The 20,920-nt window shown below is 31.0% G+C and overlaps 1 protein-coding gene across 6 annotated transcripts in view; it reads left to right on the forward strand.

Annotated features, from left to right (window-relative positions):
- The window catches only part of LOC148608238 (apoptosis-inducing factor 3-like), a 43,926-nt gene that overhangs the window by 12,501 nt on the left and 10,505 nt on the right, over window positions 1-20,920 (forward strand). For all 6 annotated transcript variants that reach the window (XM_088546510.1, XM_088546508.1, XM_088546507.1 and 3 more), the window contains 6 exons: window positions 5,088-5,220; window positions 14,312-15,096; window positions 17,797-18,015; window positions 18,379-18,500; window positions 19,730-19,839; window positions 20,475-20,584. In XM_088546510.1, coding sequence (XP_088402636.1) covers window positions 5,187-5,220; window positions 14,312-15,096; window positions 17,797-18,015; window positions 18,379-18,500; window positions 19,730-19,839; window positions 20,475-20,584 — 1,380 coding nt within the window. In that variant the 5' untranslated portion in view covers window positions 5,088-5,186. The remainder of the gene's footprint in view (window positions 1-5,087; window positions 5,221-14,311; window positions 15,097-17,796; window positions 18,016-18,378; window positions 18,501-19,729; window positions 19,840-20,474; window positions 20,585-20,920) is intronic.

Below are 20,920 nucleotides of genomic sequence, written 5' to 3' on the forward strand. Positions count from 1 at the left end.
AAACATTATTTCGATGGAATTTTATGGAATTTTATCAAAATATTTACATATTAAAGATGTGCAGCTCCTATTTTAGATTTTATCTGAGGTGAATTGAATTACGGAGGAGGCATGTAACAACTGTTCTTTTATCCTCATCACATAATTGGTAGCAATACATGGGCTCTACGACTACCGGTATTCATTTTCAACCTCTGTAAGAAGTTCTGTGTTTTATGAGTTCTGTTTTGTTAGAGCTCATTTCAGCCATCAACATCACCTGACAATGAGACCTAAGCATTATCTCTGAAGACCATTTTACAATGGTGTTGAACCAGATTTAAAAGTCTGATCTAAGAATCTTTTAGTTTTATGTATCTGTTTTATGTTTATGTATCTAAGCATGGTCCCCTGGTTTTTCCAACGCAGTCCATATAGTTTTGCTTCGAACCCTTTGACCTTAAAGACGCTCTTCCATAGAAACACAAGTCACCTGATCATGATTCTGTTTCTGGATTGGCCAAATACTGATAACTTAGTAGCATTTGAAAAAAACTATGGAAAATTCAAATTGCATGCCATGTGTTATTTCCTGAATGAAATGTAGAAAAAGTCAAAAGAACAAATTTTACTGTGTCAGCTATCTTTTTTTGTTCAAGACAGTACTTGTTATCCCTCTCTCTGTAAATGTGTATCGTAAATATGAACAAAATCTACTATTACAAATTAGAAAAACTGTGTGCAAAGCTCACCAAAATATACCCCCTGCTCCAGACCACAGTAACCATATAGTCAGGATTGTTCAACAAGAAGTTGATGTTGCTCCGGTATGATATCAAATACCACAATATGGCATACCAATTTAGAGCTTCTGTCAAAATGTCTAGTGGCTGTAATATGTACATGTAGTTACAGAGAAAACTGTAACAAAAAATGTAGATGTACAAACTGTCAGACATCATGATTGACTCTTTCTAAGCTGGGGATAATTCAATGTCTAGTAACTATATACTATACATATCATACCAAATGGAAATAACTTTGTGAGGATCTTTTTGAATTTTAATGATATTCTTTGATGCATTTTAACAAAACATATTTTGCAATAAATTATATAATGTTTTTAAGATACAATCTTTTCATCTTCTTCCTGCACAGATTTGAACAAGTGACTAAACTAATGGGGAAAAAAAACAGGACAATGAACAATAAAAGCCTTATACGGCCAGAAAAATAATGTATAAATAAAGTTTAGTTACATAATCTATGGAGGATTTGATGGAAATCAAGTTTCTTAGGAAGCTTGAGTTTTAACAGGGTTTTAACTTCAAATTTTGGCTTGGCAGCCTATTGGTTAAATTTTGGTTGCCAACATGTATAGCTTTTTACAATCACTGAACTAGAAGTTTTAGTAGCTCACACCAAATTTCAGGGGCCATTGACACGTGTGACAAGTGGGCATCGGGTAATTTCAAACCCTGAGTTTATTTTTGCATTAACCTCAGACTGACAGGAAATGTTTTAATCCCACCAGACCTGGGCACCACTTGCCTCCTGAAGTATACCTTACTTGGCTGCTTGATTTCTCACATTTTGTTGCTGATATTTGTAACATTTTAAGTTATTTAAAGCCAACTGCTTTCAACCCGTCTTATTTGTTCATTAATAAACTCAGTTGCTAGTCCACGGAGTGGCAGTTCCAGGAGGTTGGAACCCCCCTTTAACTAATGTTAATTTTGTACAAAATTTTGGGAAAAATTAACCCCTTTTCAAAATGTCTGGATCTGTTCCTATAAACTAATAGCATGTTCATGAAAATAAGCATGGTACTTAGAAGGGGCCTGTACTGAGAATGTGGTACTTCTAAGTTGTACATGTTGAACAATCACATTTCCTGTTATAGGTGATAATTTTCTGTGTAAATATCTTTTATGTTTAGAAACTCATTACAAAAAAGGTTCATTTTTCAACACTTGGATCTGGTCAAAGTGTAAGGACATTTATATACCAGTAATGTGAGCTAATTGAGCCATTAGCGTCTTTAACATTTCAATATAATTCAGTCCCTTTGAATAGTTTATTTATGTTTGTGACACTTTAATGCAATAGTAAGTATGATTAACATTTGTGTAAGAAAGAAATTGAAACTTCTAAAGGTTACAAATCATTTCTTTATGTACAGGTCTGTTGGATGCTTCCGTTTGAACAATTAACAAAATTAATGAAAGGGATATTTTGATAGGTATAAATTAACAAAATTGTGTTGTCATTTGTTTTTTTTTTTGTTTTTTTGTTTGTTTTTGTCAAGATTTTTGGGTTGGGGTGTATAAGAAAATGTTCTTACATTTGAAGAAATCTGCAGAACTTAAATATTATGAAGGATGGTATATGTATAATGTGCTAACTGACCCTGTTTAAATAGCTTGATGTTTTTGATTATATTTCTGTTTCTTGATTGGTGAAATACTGATAACTTAGTGGCTTATGAATAATTTGTATTAAAAATTGAAATTGTTTCTCATGTATTATTTGTTTTATAATGAAATGTAGAAAGTAATAAGTAAAAAAAAAACCAAAATTTTTCTGCATCAGCTATCTTTGCTAAGTTGCTAATACATTGTATTGTTAGCGACTCCCTGCACTCATGATTTCAGTAATATATATTGGGATATGATTTGCAGAATTATATATTTATACTCCACTTTATGCTGTCATAGCGCCATAGTTCTAGCTTCATACGGGATAAAAATGTACCTCTTAAATATTATACACGTGTTCTACGTGTGTTTCTTGCTTGCATGAGAACGGGAAGTTAACATGAAATGATCGGATAACATTGAACATTGTCCAATTTACGATTCAGGCACGGGCTCATTACAAGACTATATAGGTCATATACATTAGCAGAGCCCTGATATCTATGACTACTCATTGCCAGTTGTTTAATCTGGTTCCAAATCTGGTTCCCTGATCAATAAGCGACCCAAAGATCGCTGAAATGTACCTCTTTTATAAAATATTTTACACATATCTGTCTAATTTTTTTTTGCTTGTATGATAATGAGAAATTTATATTAAAAGATGAAATGATCGGTTAGCATTGAATTTATGGATTATTACCCAGTTTTCTTTTCAAACACAGGGGCTTGTTACAATTGACTATACAGGTCATACACATTATCATGACCCAGATATCTATATATAGCCATTGCCAGTTGTTTAATCTGGTACTGGGTAACCAGTTGTTTTGATTGAAAACATTTGGGTCATCACAGTTAAGAAAGAGTATACAATCATATCAGGGGAACCAAGATACTAGCAGAAGTCATCCAATTTTAGAGCATATCACATTCATGCCATATCGGATATTGAAAGTAAGCCAAAATCGATGACAGGGAATATTTGATAGTCAGCAGCATTGAAAACTTCAGTCGTTGATTTTGTATAGGAATCACCCCATCTGTGTGTCTGTATGTCTGTCTGTCATTCAGTTTGTTCTCATTTCTTTTTGTCTTATGTCCTTAACCACTCAAGGGATTTCAATAAAATTTTATAGGAAGGTTGGACATCGTATATAGATGTGGATGAAGGAATACAGTTATTGCCAGAGGACTGCAAAGGGAGATAACTGAACTAAAGGGTTTTACATTTAAGTTGTTACTTTATTTTAAGAAGGCGATATTCGCTTTGTGAGCTTGCTTACAGTATGTCTAGTTTAAAGATAGTATTTGTTTTTACTGACCAGCCTTAATTCAAAGAATTAAGTCTGTTTTTGGTACTTTAAATCATGGTTCTGATCATCATAAAACACTTGTATTTTTATGGAGATGGTAAAGGTCATTGATTCTGACATTTCACCATTGAAGATACATGTACTACTTTTATTAACTATGCTCAACTTTAGTTACAGCTCTTGTGAAAGTCTGAAACAGTGACTGTAAATTTAAAAAAAAAAAACAAAAAAAACAAAGTGCTATAACACCCTTCTTTTCAGATCTCTTTAATGTAGTTTACATGCAAGGTCTCAAACATATGAGGCGTTCATCAGTTGAGGCATGGCACTTGGCTTTTGTGCTCTGAAAATATTTTGTGGTATGGTACAATTTTTACAGTGTCAAATTATTATCACATTGATATCACTTGTAGTTATTACTTATCTATGTTTAGTACATATGTATGAGTTTTTTTTTTTTGTTGATTATAAATTGACTTGAATTACACCTATTTATTAATATTACCATAATTGTTGATCTTATGTAATATTTTTCAAGGACAAAAACATATGTAGAAGGATGTTCTGTCAGTGATTGATGTAAAATTTAACAAAACTGAGATAAAAAAAAATGAGTCCATCTATCCATGAATACTAACTAGCACAACATCTCTAATATCAAAGTGCAAGAAACTGGGAAAAACTAAAAATAAAAACTTATTAACAATATTAATTTTTAAGTAGAATTATAAGTTACATTAGACACAAATTAGAGTCATTGGTCTGTAAGTGTATTTTGCATCAGGACTTGCTGTCAGTCTAATAACAAGTGTATTGTATAAGTCAAAAGGAAAATGAAAAATGCAGTATGTGTTCAGGTTGGCTCCATGAATGGATGTTCAAGTACAAATAGAAAATATAAGACATCTGTTTCTATGGTTGCATGTTAGAAACCTTGGTTTTTTTCTTGTTCCAAAATTCTGTTTTAGACCTTCACTAATTTGATCCCTTGAATGCTGATTCAATATCACAGGTTCATAATAGGTATAACACATTAGTAGAACTAGTTGTCATATCCATAAAAGGTAAAATTATTAAATTATATCCTGTTTTTTTTTTTAAAGAATTTCTGACATTTTCTTGTTACTTGAAAGGTCAGAATGATGTATAATTATAAGTTAATAAGAGTCGATGTATTGTGGTTGTATGACTATTGTGTAAAGAATTCATTTGTCAATAGGGAAATAAAAAAAAATAAGTTATATCACTTGAGTTCTTACATTGGTGATATCTATTACCATGTGTTCAACAAGCAACGTTCATTAACACTCTCAAGGTTAACACATACTTGTTATATTACATGAAAGTGTATAAAGTTTTACTTGCTTTATTACAGGATATATGATTTGGAATTAACAAGCTTATCTGATGTGTATCTTAAAGAGGATGTCATAATTTATAAAGAAAGGGAGTTAACTTATACATCAACAACAAGATGGGGAAAGGACAGTCCAAGTCTTACACATTAAGTAAGTATTTTTACTTACTCTATTAATCATTTTTTTAAAGAGCCTCATGTTAGGCAAAAAAAATTGTCTGCTTCCTGACCCCAAACAGTTATGGCAATTTTGGCTCAAGCACAGGTAAATGCAAGATTATTTCCCCATTTACTCAATGTAAAATGTTTTTGAAAAATAAAATAATTTCCCTACCTACCTACCTACCTACCCTATTTTTGTTGTTTTTTTTTTTGCTGGTAGCAGGAAACAAGACTATTATTTATATTGGCCTTATATTTATTTTTACATGATAACTGAGTTTACTGGATCCCACTTTGATTTTCCCCTCATCAAAATGTTTTTGATGATGTACATTAAAAATGATTTTTATACACGTTCCTTTTGACAAACATATTATGTATTGCATGGTTGTCTGTCCATCTGTATGTCCAGCTACATATTTTGCAATAATGCAAATATTTGTGATTTTTTGGTAAAATATTAATTTAATGGAATGAAGAACCTTTTTTGTTGTTTTCTACTATTACAGGATTGAAACACATGAAAATGGGACATGGGCAAGTCATATGCTTTATTGCAGTGTTGTTTTTATCTAAACTTGATTTTTACAGCCCCCTTTGATAGTATTAAATTTTAATTAACTATTTCCATAAGTTCACTAATACTGTATAAATAAAATATGTCAAGGAAGTTTTGTTTATATGTAAGTGTCATTTCTAAAGATAAAGGAAAATTTTAAGAGAGTTTTTTTTTCCGTAAAGCCTTTATTAGGCAGTGCCGTCAAGCTGTATTGAACTTTTAAGGAAACTTTACTCTGTTTAGATGTTCAGAGATACTGTATAACTAAATAGGTCAAAGAAAATGATAAATTTTACATAGTGTGAGGCAGATTTGCTGAAGTGTTACCTGAATGTATAGTTAATGACTTGATGATTAGAGCAGAAAACATATATTTCGAGTTATATGACTTTCATACAAACATGATTAAGTATCATTACAACTGACCTCTGAACCCTGTTTATTCTAATTTGTACAATAATTGTCAAACAGTGTTATAGCGTATCATACGGTACAGTTAACTAAGTACATGTTGAACTTCACAGTGTATAACTTTCACTATTTTCATCAAGTAGTAGCAAATAATATGACATGGAAATTGTGGTTAGGGTGGGATGGTAATAATTCTTACTTGTACAAATATAACATACCTGTTCATCTTTTAAATAGTTAATGTCGGAGATTCTCCCCCATTGACACTGTATTGTGTGGGAGATTTTTATGTAAAAACGAATTTTTGATAGATTAATTAAGTAGAATTTTTCACAGAAAATATTGTTATTTTAACCAAGAACTTTCGACATTTCTAACATTTTTTTGTGGGAGTGTTAACAAGTATGGGCTCACATCTTCCCTTTAACAAATGAAATTAAATACATTATAATGTAAGCTGTGACTAGAAGTGTCAATTAATACAAATTAATTTGGATCTTTGGAGATCAATTTCACATGCCAGAGACTTTTGCAATGCCAGATGTTGGCCAACATTTTAAAAGATCAGAAAAAAAATTAATATGATCTAATGAAATTTGCTTAAATTTGGCCCTAATTTAGGTGAATTTTGCAAAAAAAAAAAATTTAAATTAACAAACCAGTTTAAGACTAAAGAATAAGCTTTCATAGTATTGGAATAATTAGCCACCATTATTCAAATGTATTGGATACAAAAATCATTTAATATACAATTTTCGTCTTTATTTGTATGACTGTTTGTTCTTTCTCCCTTGAATTCTTTCATTTACTAAACTGTCTTATTTGGAAAGTCGTAACTTTTAAATTTGTTTTTCTTCCAAAATGCAATTTATATTTGGTCCCAAAGCACCAACTGTTACAGGCCTTCTATAGTGCCAATGTATTGGCAGTCATTGACACAACTCTTCCCCTAGGTAAAATTTATATGCAAACAATTTAAAAAAAAAACATATTTAGATATTTATGATGGATGATGTACCGCAGGCGACAGACTATGTAAACATATTGCAGTAGTTTAATTTGTAGTTGCATAATTTTTCAGGCAAGATCAATGATTTAAACGAATTGCCATTCATATCTGGTAGATATATTTATAGGTACATGTACCTGTATTTTGTTAGCAGAAGTTAGGAAAAAGTTTTTTTTTTCTTTTTATGAATTAACATTGAATGTTACTTTATGTATGTTTTTGTTTTGTTTATCAATGGAACTACAAGTTACTGTAAATATTTTTTATTTTCTCAGTTGCTAATAATGGCTGATTCTCTGAAATGAGCATATTGGTTGGGGAGGGGGGTATCAATTTTAGTGTTTAGCATTATGTAGTGTTAAAAATGAATTTAACAGGTGTATTCATTTTTATAGTTTGTCTGTCTGTTTGTAGGTAAAGACTAGTCCATATAATAAAAGTAACTGGTCTGATCTTGTCAGTCTTAATATGCTCACTGACAGGTTTTAAGTCAATTTAATGACGTTTTTGTAGAGTATTGAAAAGAAGCAAATAATAAAAAAAGAATAAAATTTACTATGCTCAACCATTTAGAGTTTGATTATTGTCATTTCAAAGACAGGGTAAAATGGTTTCATCATAATTTTTCTTGGTCTATATTTAACGTGAGCAGGTGCTGCATGAGAGATTATTGAGGACAAAAACTGTTATGGCCAGTTTTCCACTTACATGACATCAGCTCATTAGCAAAATTGGAGGAAATTAATGTGCCAGAAAGCCTTTTTCACCACTTTGATGAATTTTTAAGCCTCTGGCATATCAGAACCTTAGTTTTATTTTGAACTTTTTTGGACTTCTCTACCATTGATTGTGTCATAAAACGGTTCAAATGTGTTAAAGTTTGATAATCAAAATAGTTACTGTTGGCCACCGGGGTGCTCAATATTTACCCTCGGTCAATACCTCAGATAACTAAAATATCTATAGACAATTGTATACAAAAAACCTGAATTCTCACAGGTGTTCATTCAAGGTATTTATTTTGGAATTCTCTTCATGGTAATAGATAGTCATAAAGTAATGTTGATTCATTGTGGTTTTCTTTGATATGAAGGATGCATAAACAAATTTTTATCTAGGACTTTAAATTTTAACTTCCTGATGTTTAAAATCTGCTATCTATTGACAAGTACAGATCATTTTCTATGGTATTTTTTTTTCAGAAGGTATATATTTGAACTGAACAAGGAAATACACTTTACACTTTTTTTTCAATGTTATTGAAATTCAAGATATTCCTATCTGGTATGGAAAATGGAGAAAAACAAAGTAAAATGTATTGAGTTATCTCCCTTGAACATTTTTATTCTGTATTTTTTTTTCATATTCAATAAATTCTTCCAGTACAATTCTGATCACATTTTACATTTTATGATTGTACTGAAATGCTGTATGGTATTCTTCAAAGCAGGAGATTTGCCAAGTTTTTGTTTTCACAACATCTTTTGAAGTTCTTTATTTGAGCTAAAAATTCCAAAAAGACAGGAGCAATTATTGTGAATGCAGTTACATCTCCGGCTTTGACACAGGTACACTCCTTGAGACGTTTAGATTTCCTGCATGCACGCTAAACACTCACCAAATGCACGATAAAAGAACGCTTCCAGCGTGCATTTAAACATACGATAGATGAACGAAAATGTAAAAATAACAATTGAATCAAGGAAATAATGAAAGTAGAAAAATAAACAAATCCTTCTGTCGTGCGTTTTAAATGAATGCTCGTATTGTGCGTTTAAATGAACGCTCCTATCGTGCTTTTAAACAAACGCTTTTATCGTGCATTTAAATGTATGCTCCTAGCGTGCGTTTAAACAAACGCTTCTATCGTGTGTTTAAATAAATGCAAAACGATGTCAAAAGCAGGAGAGTTCATTAATATTTTTGAGTGTGTACTGAAATTACCACTATACTTGACCTTTTAAGACTACCCCCTATTTTTGAAGAACAACCTGTTTATGATGACATATGGTCATTTGATTGATTTGTATTATCAATCCCTTATATTTATAAAAGATAATTCAAAACAGCACTTTTATAATTCTAAATATGCATGATATTGTTTTTGTTCTTAGATGTTTTTATAGTACTTGTTGTCAAGGGTCAATAATATTTGGCATAATTTCACATTGTTTGAAAAAGTAAAAAAAAAATGCTCATGGTGAACTTTGATATGAAAAATACAGTCAAGTTATGAAGGTTTATATCGAAATATGGATAAATTGGAAAGAAATTTTGCTTCAATTAAACACAATTTGTGTTTTTTACCCTACCTCTTTTCAACAAGTTGGGAATATATGGCAATCTTTAATTTCTCTCTGTGTGGTAGTTGTAATTACATTTGAGTTTACATAGCAATCACCCATTCATAATCTTTTCATTTCCAAATTAATTCATTTTAAGGCTTCTAGTTGTCTAGGTGTATAAACCTGTTCATACTTGAAATTATAGCAATATACATTTTGTATATTAATTTTATCATTGTTAATATAAACATGACAGTGTAGCTAAAGTTACACATTGTAGCTAACACTCACATTTGTGAATAAAAATGGAATTGAAAAAATACATGCTATCATTTTTTTTCTTTAAATTTCTCCAGTGTGCAGTAAGATTTGAATCCATTGTAAATTTATCTAATTTCTTTTGATTTAGAAGATGAGTCTTATTTGATAATAATTTTATTTATACCTTTATCTGTTTATTGTAGTTTAACTTACCAAATTGTAAACAATGCCATTTTATTGTGCCACACTTGAGCCTCTGTAAATTTATAGCATTTCTTCCATAATTTAATATTTCTGTCCATTGAGGAGTTAAGAATGGGATCAGTATGTAAGTTATATCAATTTCACTTTTCAATTAATTTTTAACCATTGTGAACAGCTAAGAAAATTTGGCATTGCTTTTTTGTAATTGATGAGAATTGACCTAAGTTTTGTCAGTTATCTATTAGTGAGCATGATCCACACCCTAAACTTATTTGTTTTATTGTATGTTAAAGCTCAAAAGGCTTTGATTGTGTCCATCCATATGGCTCTCACTTCTAACATGTAAGTCTGTCTGTCTGTTCTGGCATAATATATCTTAATTAATATTTTGTTTTACCGGCTGGGTATAAAAAACCTTAACATGTGGATGGGATGTTTGAATTGCAAACTGCTTATTAAAGAAAGAAGAAATCAAGGAAGAGTTTGTAATATAAAATTGAATTATGTAGATTATGACTTATTTTCTATATAACACTTAGCTTCACACTATATATGAATTTCGTCTTAAAATGAATTATAGAAATATCAGTTGTATGGGAGATAACTCAATTCTGAATTTGGTCTCACTGACCACTTCTAACATATTCATTACTTTACAAGTTAAAAATGTAATTTTCAAAGTTTCACTATGAATTCCCTAGGACAAATGACATCTTAAAGTTGCATACAATTGCAAAGCTTGGAAAATAAGGCTTTCAAAATCATTATGCTAATGGTACGATTATTGTAGAAATTCTTCACAAAATTTACTTGAATAAATAATACTGAAAATCTACGTTTTTATATGCCCGTCTAAGACAGGATGTATTATGGTATACCATTGTTTATTTGTCCATCCATCCGTCCGTCGTCAACACAATACAATAACTCAAAAACATGTTCACCAACTTTTATGAAACTTTGGTGAATTTTCATATCTATTGACGTAAGCTCTCTTTCGATTTCTATAAATTTCAGATTTTTCGTTTACTGTATTATGATTTTTTTTTTACTTAATAATAGGGGGATTTTCAAGTTTTCGGACAATAACTCAAAATCTCTTTCATCTACTTTTATGAAACTTTGGTGAATTGTTCATATCTATTGATGTAAGCTCCCTTTCGATTTTTATAAATTTCAGATTTTTTTTTTCGTGTGAATTTTTATACTTGAAAAAAAAAGGGGCGGAAACTGCCAAAGAAATTTATTCATTGAAAAATCTTTGAAAACGAACCATTTGTTGGGTTGATCGACTAATAAATGTGAAAGTTACTTGGTAACCTTGTCAGAAATGTGTATTTTGAACAAGATAAAAATTTATGAGTGAAAATCAAGACAACAAACTTAGTTAAATTTGAGGTAGCCTTGATAGTGCCAAATTTTTTGTGCATTTTTTATTGACTTTTTTTGGGGGTGGAGGGTATCTGACAGGGCTCACAGTATTTCTAGTTGATTATATCAATTCATTAAAAGCATAAGGACAAGTTAATAGGGCAACGGGCGTATCATGCTCTTAAAGCGCAACTCTTTATTACCTTTTCTGCTAACTGACAGCATGGAGGCAATTCCTTACACATGTAAACAATATTCATACACTTTTGTAGTAAATTACAAATATGATTTTAAAGTACACATTCTCAGCTTATTTTGACTACTTTAAATCCGAGTACACACAAATAATGCACTTCAATGCATAGGTCTAGGTTCAGTGTGTTTTTGGTACTACATAGATTGGGTGGCCATTTGCACCAGAAGTGGTCAGTGAGACCTTTATTTTATACTGATTATTCATCTTGAATACAATAATCAAATTACAAATAGAATCTGAGTAATTCACTGCTGAGCAAACGAAAACAAAAATAGGCAAAGAATGTGATCTGTGGTCCATTTCAAGAGAATTGTGGCCCATTTCCAGAGACACCTGGTACAACTTGTAGTTACTCTAAATCATCTTCCATCTTTATGATTTATTGTTCTATTATTGGATTATTTTCCTGACTCCATGGATCAAAATATTGAAAGTGGGTGTGGAACCATAAATCAACTAAAAGCATTTTACCACACGAAGACTATAATTTATTGAACTATTCAAATTGCTAATTTGAGGTCACCTTAAAAATTGAAGTGGATTGAGATTTATAAGTACTTGATAAAAGTAATTGTAAATAATCAAATCATTATAGGTGATTCTGATCCAGAGCCTAGTGGTCTAGATTTATTGTAGTATTCAGATCTTTAAGGTTACACTAAAGTGTCTTTTAGTTGTCGACAGTTCCTTCACTTGGTGTAGTTTTGTAAGTATTGTTTTTAAGACCAGGTATTGGAATATATTATTGCACCTAGGAATTTTACCTGCGTAAGCTAACTGAGTGGACACTTAAAGAAAATATACACAGTGAGCCAATAACTATTTATTTTAATTAGTTATATTTTCAAATATATTGTGCTCAGAAGTTGAGATTATCGCTCCCTCTCTCTCCATTTCTATTTCATAGAATTCTTTTTAAATTTAAATAAAATCTTTTTTATATACTGAGATGCTTGAATGTTAAAAAACAGTATTCTTAAAAGATTTTCATGAAACTATTGATTTGTGTGTGTGGTGGGGGGGGGGGGGTTGGGGTTGGGGTGGGTTGTTGATGTCGAGCAGGTCTGATGACATGTCATTCCTTTGTTCATTTTTAATTGATTAGTGTAAACCCGGGAAATTTTTGCAGTCTATTTTTGCGATTTCTGCTATAAATCAGTTTTAAAATTGGGCTCGTTAATCAAATTGTACTGTTATGTTCTTAAAAGAAAATATTTGTGATAGTTTAATTTTCACATTTCTGATCCAGGTGTGCGAAAATGGCGAAAATTTGACGGTTTACAGTATAGAGTATAACTTAACTATGGTGTAGTAGGAGTTTACTTGTTCTGTAAACTGTTAACCAATGAAAAAAAGAAGAAATTTTATGATTGTATTATTTAATCAGTTAAGAGTTTTTACAACTATGCTACCACCAAGTTAAAGGTTATTTGATATAAACATTTACTATAGAAATGTAAGGCATCATTAACTGGATCTTTGTATCAAAAATGAGATTTTGGTTTGATATATTTTTAACAATTTTTGTTGCATTCAGGGCAGTGATTTAAACTAAAAACTTTCATTTGGTAATTCACTACTTAAATTTTGGAAACCTAAATAAAATCAGAAACTTCAGTTGTCCACATCCAGTTGTCAAATTCTAGGGGCAATGGGCATATGCTTATTTCAAACTCTACAGGGTACAGTAGTGTAGCTATGGTAACATTCATACACTTATTTAAAAAACATTAAAAGAATGACATAGAACAAGAAGTGAAATAAAAATGTGTTCTATCTAACCAGGTATGCTAGTGATGTCTTGTTATTTTCTTGCATTTATCTAAATCAGTCGTAGACACTATACATGTACATGTACATGTACATGTAGAGATGATCTATTAGATAACAGTCATTACTGATCATTTATAGTTGACAGCTTTGGTGTTCATTAACTAGAAGACTTGTATTGGTATGCATGGTATTCATTTTTTTATTGTTAAATTTTTTGTTTTGTTTTGTTTCTTTCCTTAAAATTTTATCAGTTATACTTGTCCGTTATGTTTGTCAGTTATGTTTGTCAGTTATGTTTGTCAGTTATGTTTGTCCGTTATGTTTGTCAGTTATGTTTGTCAGTTATGTTTGTCCGTTATGTTTGTCAGTTATGTTTGTCAGTTTTTGACACACTATTTTGATTATTATAGGTAATGATTAAAACCCCCAGTAAAACTTTAATATTGCTGATGTGAAATTATGATTTTGATATTCATTAGATTTTATCCAAAAGATAAAACATTTTTATGACTTAGATATCATGTTATAATGACTTAACATTTTATATTCAGATTATAGTGTGATATTTCTTTTTTGAGTAGTTACAATTCCAGTAATTGAATGTCATAGTTTTGTTTTCTGCTTTAATGTAAAGAATGTTGTATTTTCCAAAATTAGATACAAATACTAAAATTATTGAATTTTAATGTAGTGTAATTTTTCACACTTTTTACTACAATTACAAGAGTTTTACTTATATGTATATTGTTTCAATGGGACCCTTTTATTTATGCAAGCTCCAGGTTTTTAATGATTTTAACAGTTTATGTTGTTTTTTTAGGTTGCTGGTATGTTTCTGTTATGATTAATTGAAGAAAAATATGATATTTATTATTAAACAAAAGAAAAGATCATACTCATTTCTGCTATTTGTAAAGCATTTCAGTAATCTATTTTTACATTTACTTAAAGGTACAGCCCCTGAAAAGGCTAACCATAAAAGACCAAAGTCATCTCAACAGAGGGAATCACTTCTTGTATCACGAAACAGTTCAAATATCAATGGTAACACTCAGAGTCCTGTAGAAGCCATTCCTGACAAGGGAAATAACTCTTCCAAACCTGAGGAACAGAAGGTAACAAAGAGTGAAACCTTAAATCAGCAAATAGATCAAAAGGAAGAAAGGGAAGATAACTCTTCACAGCCTGTTGTAAATGGAATAACAGAAACTGAAACAGAATTGCAAAATAAACAAAATTCAGTATCTGAAGTAACAGAAAACTCTGAAAAAGAAATATCAAAGGGAGATAATCTTGGTGATAGTAATAAATCTAGTGAATATAATCCACAAGAAGAGAGTGATCAGATTGATAGAGCTTTAGAAGAATACATAGAATCACAAAAAACACATGATAAGGTAGAGAATAAGGAAGTCGAGGTAGAGGATACTACAGAAGTAGTGAAAGAGGAGGTTAAAGAGGTACAAGAGAAATCACAAGAAGAGGCATCAACGGCAACTGACAAGACAGAAGAAATAATTCTTCCTGTGGTCGATAAAGAGGATAGTGATTCAGAAAAGGAGTTGGGTGGAGAGGAGAGTGAAAAGGAAAGTGAAGTTGTCAGTGTAGAAGTTGAATCCAAGACAGAAGTCACTGAGGAAGTGTCAGAAACTACCACAGAGCAACGAGATAACCAGGAGACTCAGATTGAACTAGGAGAAGATAAACAGGAAGCACAGATTGAACTTGGGGAAGAAGTAAGTGCACCTCTACTTAAATTACAATAATTCAACTGTTTACAAGTTATATGTTGGGTTTGGTCAGTTTTAAGATTTCGCTACACTATATGACCCGCTTCATCATAGGTGGGATTGTATAGGTATATTGTTCATTTATGTTGAGGTATGTGAACCATACATGCATGGTATGGGCCATATGTCAGAGTTAGAAATAGTAGCTTGCCCGCCAGCCCTAGACTGGCTATTTTTTGGCAGGGCTGGCTAATTTTAGCAAAAATCTGTATAGCCATATAGCAAATGTATTGAAAAATTATATTCAGGACTGGCTAGAATTTGAGTGAGTTTCCTACCCTGCCATATGTGTTTACCTCTGTGATAGGAACCTCCTTAATCATTTATGTATGGTCAGATGTCAACTTGGAGTACCTTGTGACCATCAAGATGATTTGTATACTTGTTTTAATATTTGTGATGGGAACTTACTAAAAGAAGGAATATATTTTATATAAAGTATGTATATATTTTATGGTAAGTAAAATATATTAAAAAATGAAATTTTTGCATTAATCTTAATTTTGTTTTCCCAAAATTATTTCATAAAGAGTTCCTCCCCTGGGTTAACCTAGATATCTTTTTTTTATGTTATTCTACCCTTTTTTATGTGAACTTTTTTGAGTTGTCCTTCAGCAAATTGAAAAAGAATACTATATGGCAAAATAAAAAATATTCTGGATTCTCATCCCTCCCTACCCAATTCTGTCACCCTCCTCAAAAATTTTATTTTAGATTCTTTGCCAATTTAGGTCAGTTTTTTTTTCAAATTTACAGTATTTTTCACTGATATTGATAAAAAAAAATAATTAATAAAATTTGCCCACTCTCCCCTAATTTAGAAAAATGATGGATGGGAATTTTTTTTATTATGGCCATATCTGTAAAGTCATTGATAATTTATTTTCCTTAATGTATGATCAAATTTACCTATCACTATATTTTTTCTAACTTCAAGTCTGTGAATAATTTGCAGAAATTAGAAAATTTTAAGATTTCAACTCTCATATCAAACTAATTTCCTGATTAAAAAAATTAAACAGGACACATAGATTTGATAAACTGAGCAATCGAATGTCATTTATCAAACTAATCCCTATCTATATATCTACAATAAAATCACATGTTATAATCATTTAAGAAAATCTACATAAATTTGTGATATACTTGTCAAAGTTAGTTATTGTTACATGTGGCCTGAGGGTTTACTGATAGATGTAATGCTTTATCAGCTATAGGGTCTCTATTGGTAAGATCCATAGAAATTGTCTTTAAAATTCAACTTATTTCATTTTAATTGTGGATATGTAAATCATCCTGTTTGATTATGATTAAGGATATTTAAGATGCTAAGTGTGACATGGTAACAGGTAAACAAAATAGATATGGAACCATATGTTTTTTTTTATCAGTCTCGTTAATGACAACTCTTAGACTCTATCTTTCAGTGCATGCACTTTTCATTAAGTGTGACTTCATTGATTAAATTGATTTTTTTTGTGTACAGTAGAAGTTTTATCTTTTAATGGGTTCAAATATCAATAATGTTTACATATGATTGAGTCGTAAACATTGGAATAAAAATAGATTTGTGCATTTAAAAGTGATCATGCATGCTTTATCCAGAAGTATTGGACTTTAACTGTCACATTCAGGACTTAAAAAGATAGAGGTGAGTTACAAAAAATGGGCCTTACAGGAAAACTACAAATATCTTAACAGTAAGTGAGGAAAAGTCTATTAAGTTCACAAGAGTACAATTTATATTAGTTTTGATCAAATTCAAATTACAGTGTAGTTAGGCAGCTTTAAATCTTTACTTTGATATTATTCTGGCATTGAATTTCTAGGGGTATGTACCGATGTTCCTGGTTTTATGTGAGTCTGAGACTTATACAGGCCTTATTTAATTGTATGTTTTGAAAATTTAAGAAACAACAGTGTCATATTTAGCTCACCTGGCCAAAGAGGCAATGTGAAGCCATGACAGTGTCTTAAGAACTATAATAGATAAAAAAAACTTTCAACTAATGAGATGATCCTCATGATAAGGCCTACAAAAGTCTCCATAGGTCAAAGTTGTAGGACTTCTCCTTGTTAGATATACTTCACTAATATTTTGATTATGAATACATTTTGATATAAAGAGTTGAATATGGAAATACTTTCAATACTGAACAAGTGAGCCATTCAGGCTCTTGTGAGCCTCATGTTACCAGTTGCTGTGGGGTAGGTACTTTCCCACTGTAGTTTTGTGCCAGATTCTGTTAAGTAGCAGTTTTTTTAGGTGAAACATGGTATGAAAAACCCATTATTTTGATAATGTAATTTGACAGTTTGCACAATCAGAATCAAGGAAAACTAACAAGATTTTCCATATTATGCTGGGCCTTTGAGTTACAGTTTCATTGAAATGCACTGAAAATGAACATTTCAAGGGCAGACAACTCTGTCAAACACCTCATTTTTGTAAGATTCTATCGAAAAATTTCTGAGCAAATCCAATGATGCAGAGAACAAATAATGGTCTTTTCAAATCGAGAAAGCATCCTTGAGTGATATTTTATTGTCAGGTCATTGGGGTTTTGACATGCATGTTTCTGATTTTTCCTATTTTGCCTGATTCTTACAAACACTTATACTTAATCAAGAAACATTTTTTTTCAGAGTGAGGAAGAGACAGTTGGAGACAAGACAGTAGAAGAAGCAGAAACTGTCCAGATTAAGACAGTGATAAGTCTAGAGTCAACGCCACCAGACACTGACCAGGACAGGACATCGAGGGAAGAGGTTGTTGTTGACCCAGTCACTGAACCCCCATCAGAACCTGCTGTCCCAATAGAGGAACCAACGTTGCCTGAATCAGCAACTATTGTAACTTCAGAGGTAACTAACCTGTTGCTTATGTATTGTTGTATAATATGTAGATTTACGGGACAATTTTGTTTTTTCACAATAAGGGTTCAAAGGTTTTTGTTCAGAAAAAAGGGACATGAGTCATACCATTATACTAACTCAGGAACAGAGTGGTCTTAGGGTCTTTTAAAGTGATTGTTAAAAATATTTAATTTTTTTTTACATAAAGTTAAAGGGTTATCTAGCATAATGATAATTATCCTCATGAATCACACAAAACAAATATTGATAGATTCCCTGGTGTCTTTTTGTGATAGTTACCTAATTGATTTTTTAAGATTAAAACACAAAATACTTTAAATCTCTTGTAACCTTAAAATTTTCTGTCCCCAGGTAAGTTTGCCTGTACAGTCACTAAATCCCCCTGAAGTAACTGAGGAGACTGAAGAGGAAGCAATCGAAATGCCAATGGTAGAAGCTGAAGTTTGTGGAGTGGATGACCTCAAAGATGGAGAGTAAGTTATTTTACATGCTAGCCTGTAAGATTACTTCAATTGTATTGTAAGAAATTACTGTTGAAAAATGTTTTTTGGAATGTTATTGCAAATTAAAAAAAAAGATGAGTGTGTTTAATTTTCAGCCTCTTTCACACTTTCTCGAAAGTTAGACTTAATGTAGTTATGTTATAAAAATAAACTTATCCTTGAAATACTAGTACCGGAGATAAGATTATGCAACACCATACATGTATTCTGTGAAAGTATTGTTTTTGAGGTACCAGCTTACATAGTTTCTTCAGTTAGATAAACAATGAAATTTAATTCCCAATGAAAAAAAAATTGCTTTTTCTTTCTTTTCTATGATGTAGCTATCAAATCTATGAATTTTAACGAAGGCTACCATGTCCACAAACAAATATCTTCATTAGGCACAAGCTCAATAACAATTTGATATCCTTGTGACTACTGAAGTGGTTATTTAGTAATTATGGAATGTGCATACCTGATCTTTGATGATTTATTCAGAGTACTTAAGAATGTTAAACTTGGTCAACATTCATGATAAAAATATTGGTTTGATGAACACCTTGATTGTAATTTTCCATATTGAAAAGACTAACACACATTACAGTGGATTCCACTTAATCACTTACCTGTTAATTACATTACATTTATATTTTCTGTCCATGTAAAATAATCCTCTTATTTGCATAACATAAGGCTGAAAATGAGAAAATTCCTCATTATTGCATAAATATTTTTCAAAATTTACTCAAAAATGTACCTTAATGGGTAAAACAACAATACATCGTTAGTGAAATACCTCAGTTTTCTTAAGAAATTTGTTTTAACAACAATATTTTCTCTTCCTTTTGACAAGACTCTTAAAGCAGGAATCTAATTAAACATGAAGAAAGAATATACCCCACTTAAACATTGACAATATTAGTTATTTTCCTGTAAAATTACCATTTCTGTTCATTGCATATATTTTCAGGCAAATAGGGTATGTGATTAACTAGCTTCTGTTGTATTCTGGTTAATGACCGAAACATAATTGCAGATAGGTCCAGGCAGTGTATTGAAAACTTTTCTGCATTTTTCTATTTAAATTTGTAAAAATTCAGTATACCCATTTAATCAGGGCTAGACTTCTATAACAGTAGTATACAAGTATAATCCTGAGTAATAGTTATCATATTTGCAGCTAAGCATATATGCATAATACATATAATTAATTTTAGAATGAGAGAAGTAGATGTTGGTGAAGGCAAGGCCTTGTTAGTAAAAGAGAATGGAGAGTTTTATGCTGTTGGTAGTAAATGTACTCATTATGGTGCTCCTCTAGCTAAAGGTGAGTCTCATGGCATATACAGAAGCTCATGGGTGTGTCAAAGCTTAACTTTTATTTAATTGACCAGCATAATTGCTCAAAGTTTCTTCAAAAGAGTAAATTATTCAGAGTTGGAAATAGTAGCGTGTCCACCACCTGAGACTGGCTATTTTTTGGCAGGACTTGCTAATCATAGCAAAAAAATATATAGCCATATAGTAAATATATTGAAAAATTGTATTCAGGACTGTCTAGATTTTGAGTGAGTTTCCTACCCTGAATTATTATTCAATTTATATCAATCTGTCCAATGTTAGTCAAATTATCTTTAATTTGGTGTGGCTTTATATAGATGGGGCATACATTGTAGGTGATTTTGGTCGTATCCAATATCAACTTCCTGTACGAGTAGGAGTTTTCCTAACACGACAGTGTTTGCAACTTCATGTCAAGTTCTGTTTCTGAAACATTTTGCAATGTACAAGTTGTAATGCATAGAACTTAGTGCAGTACAAACACAAAGTAACCTAATGAATTAACTGTTTAATTTTAATGCAAGATACAACTCATTTTGTTTCATAAATGTAAATTGAGACATTGAATTAAAAATAGGTATAACTATATATTTATATATTTATATTCGACTTTTTTTTCAGGTGCTTATTGTAAAGGTAGAGTTCGCTGCCCTTGGCATGGAGCTTGCTTCAATGTAAAGACGGGTGACATTGAAGATTTTCCGGGTTTGGACAATATTCCTAAATTTGAGGTATTTAATGACATTTGATTAGTATCTACTAGTTTTAATGTATTTAAATAATGTAAAAAATTGTGAGTTTGAGATTTGTGGACAATTTTATTGGTATACTGTTATATATATATATATGAATATAGCGACAGTTGTCTTGGTAATTCTTAAAAATAATGAATTAGTTGAGTATTTCTTCCTGAAAATATTTGAAATGTATTGAAAATGTCAATATTGATTTTTATGTTTTGTTATCCATATTTGCCCTAGAATACAAGCTCAGTTTACTCCAGAACAGCTACTTCATAATCTGCTCTGCTTTAGGGGTGAATTACTTGATACAATATATGATTTCTA

This window comes from Perna viridis, chromosome 9, assembly GCF_037379345.1.
Source record: "Perna viridis isolate PV_CMFRI_1.1 ecotype Kerala chromosome 9, ASM3737934v1, whole genome shotgun sequence".
NCBI classification, from domain to species: Eukaryota; Metazoa; Mollusca; class Bivalvia; order Mytilida; family Mytilidae; genus Perna; species Perna viridis.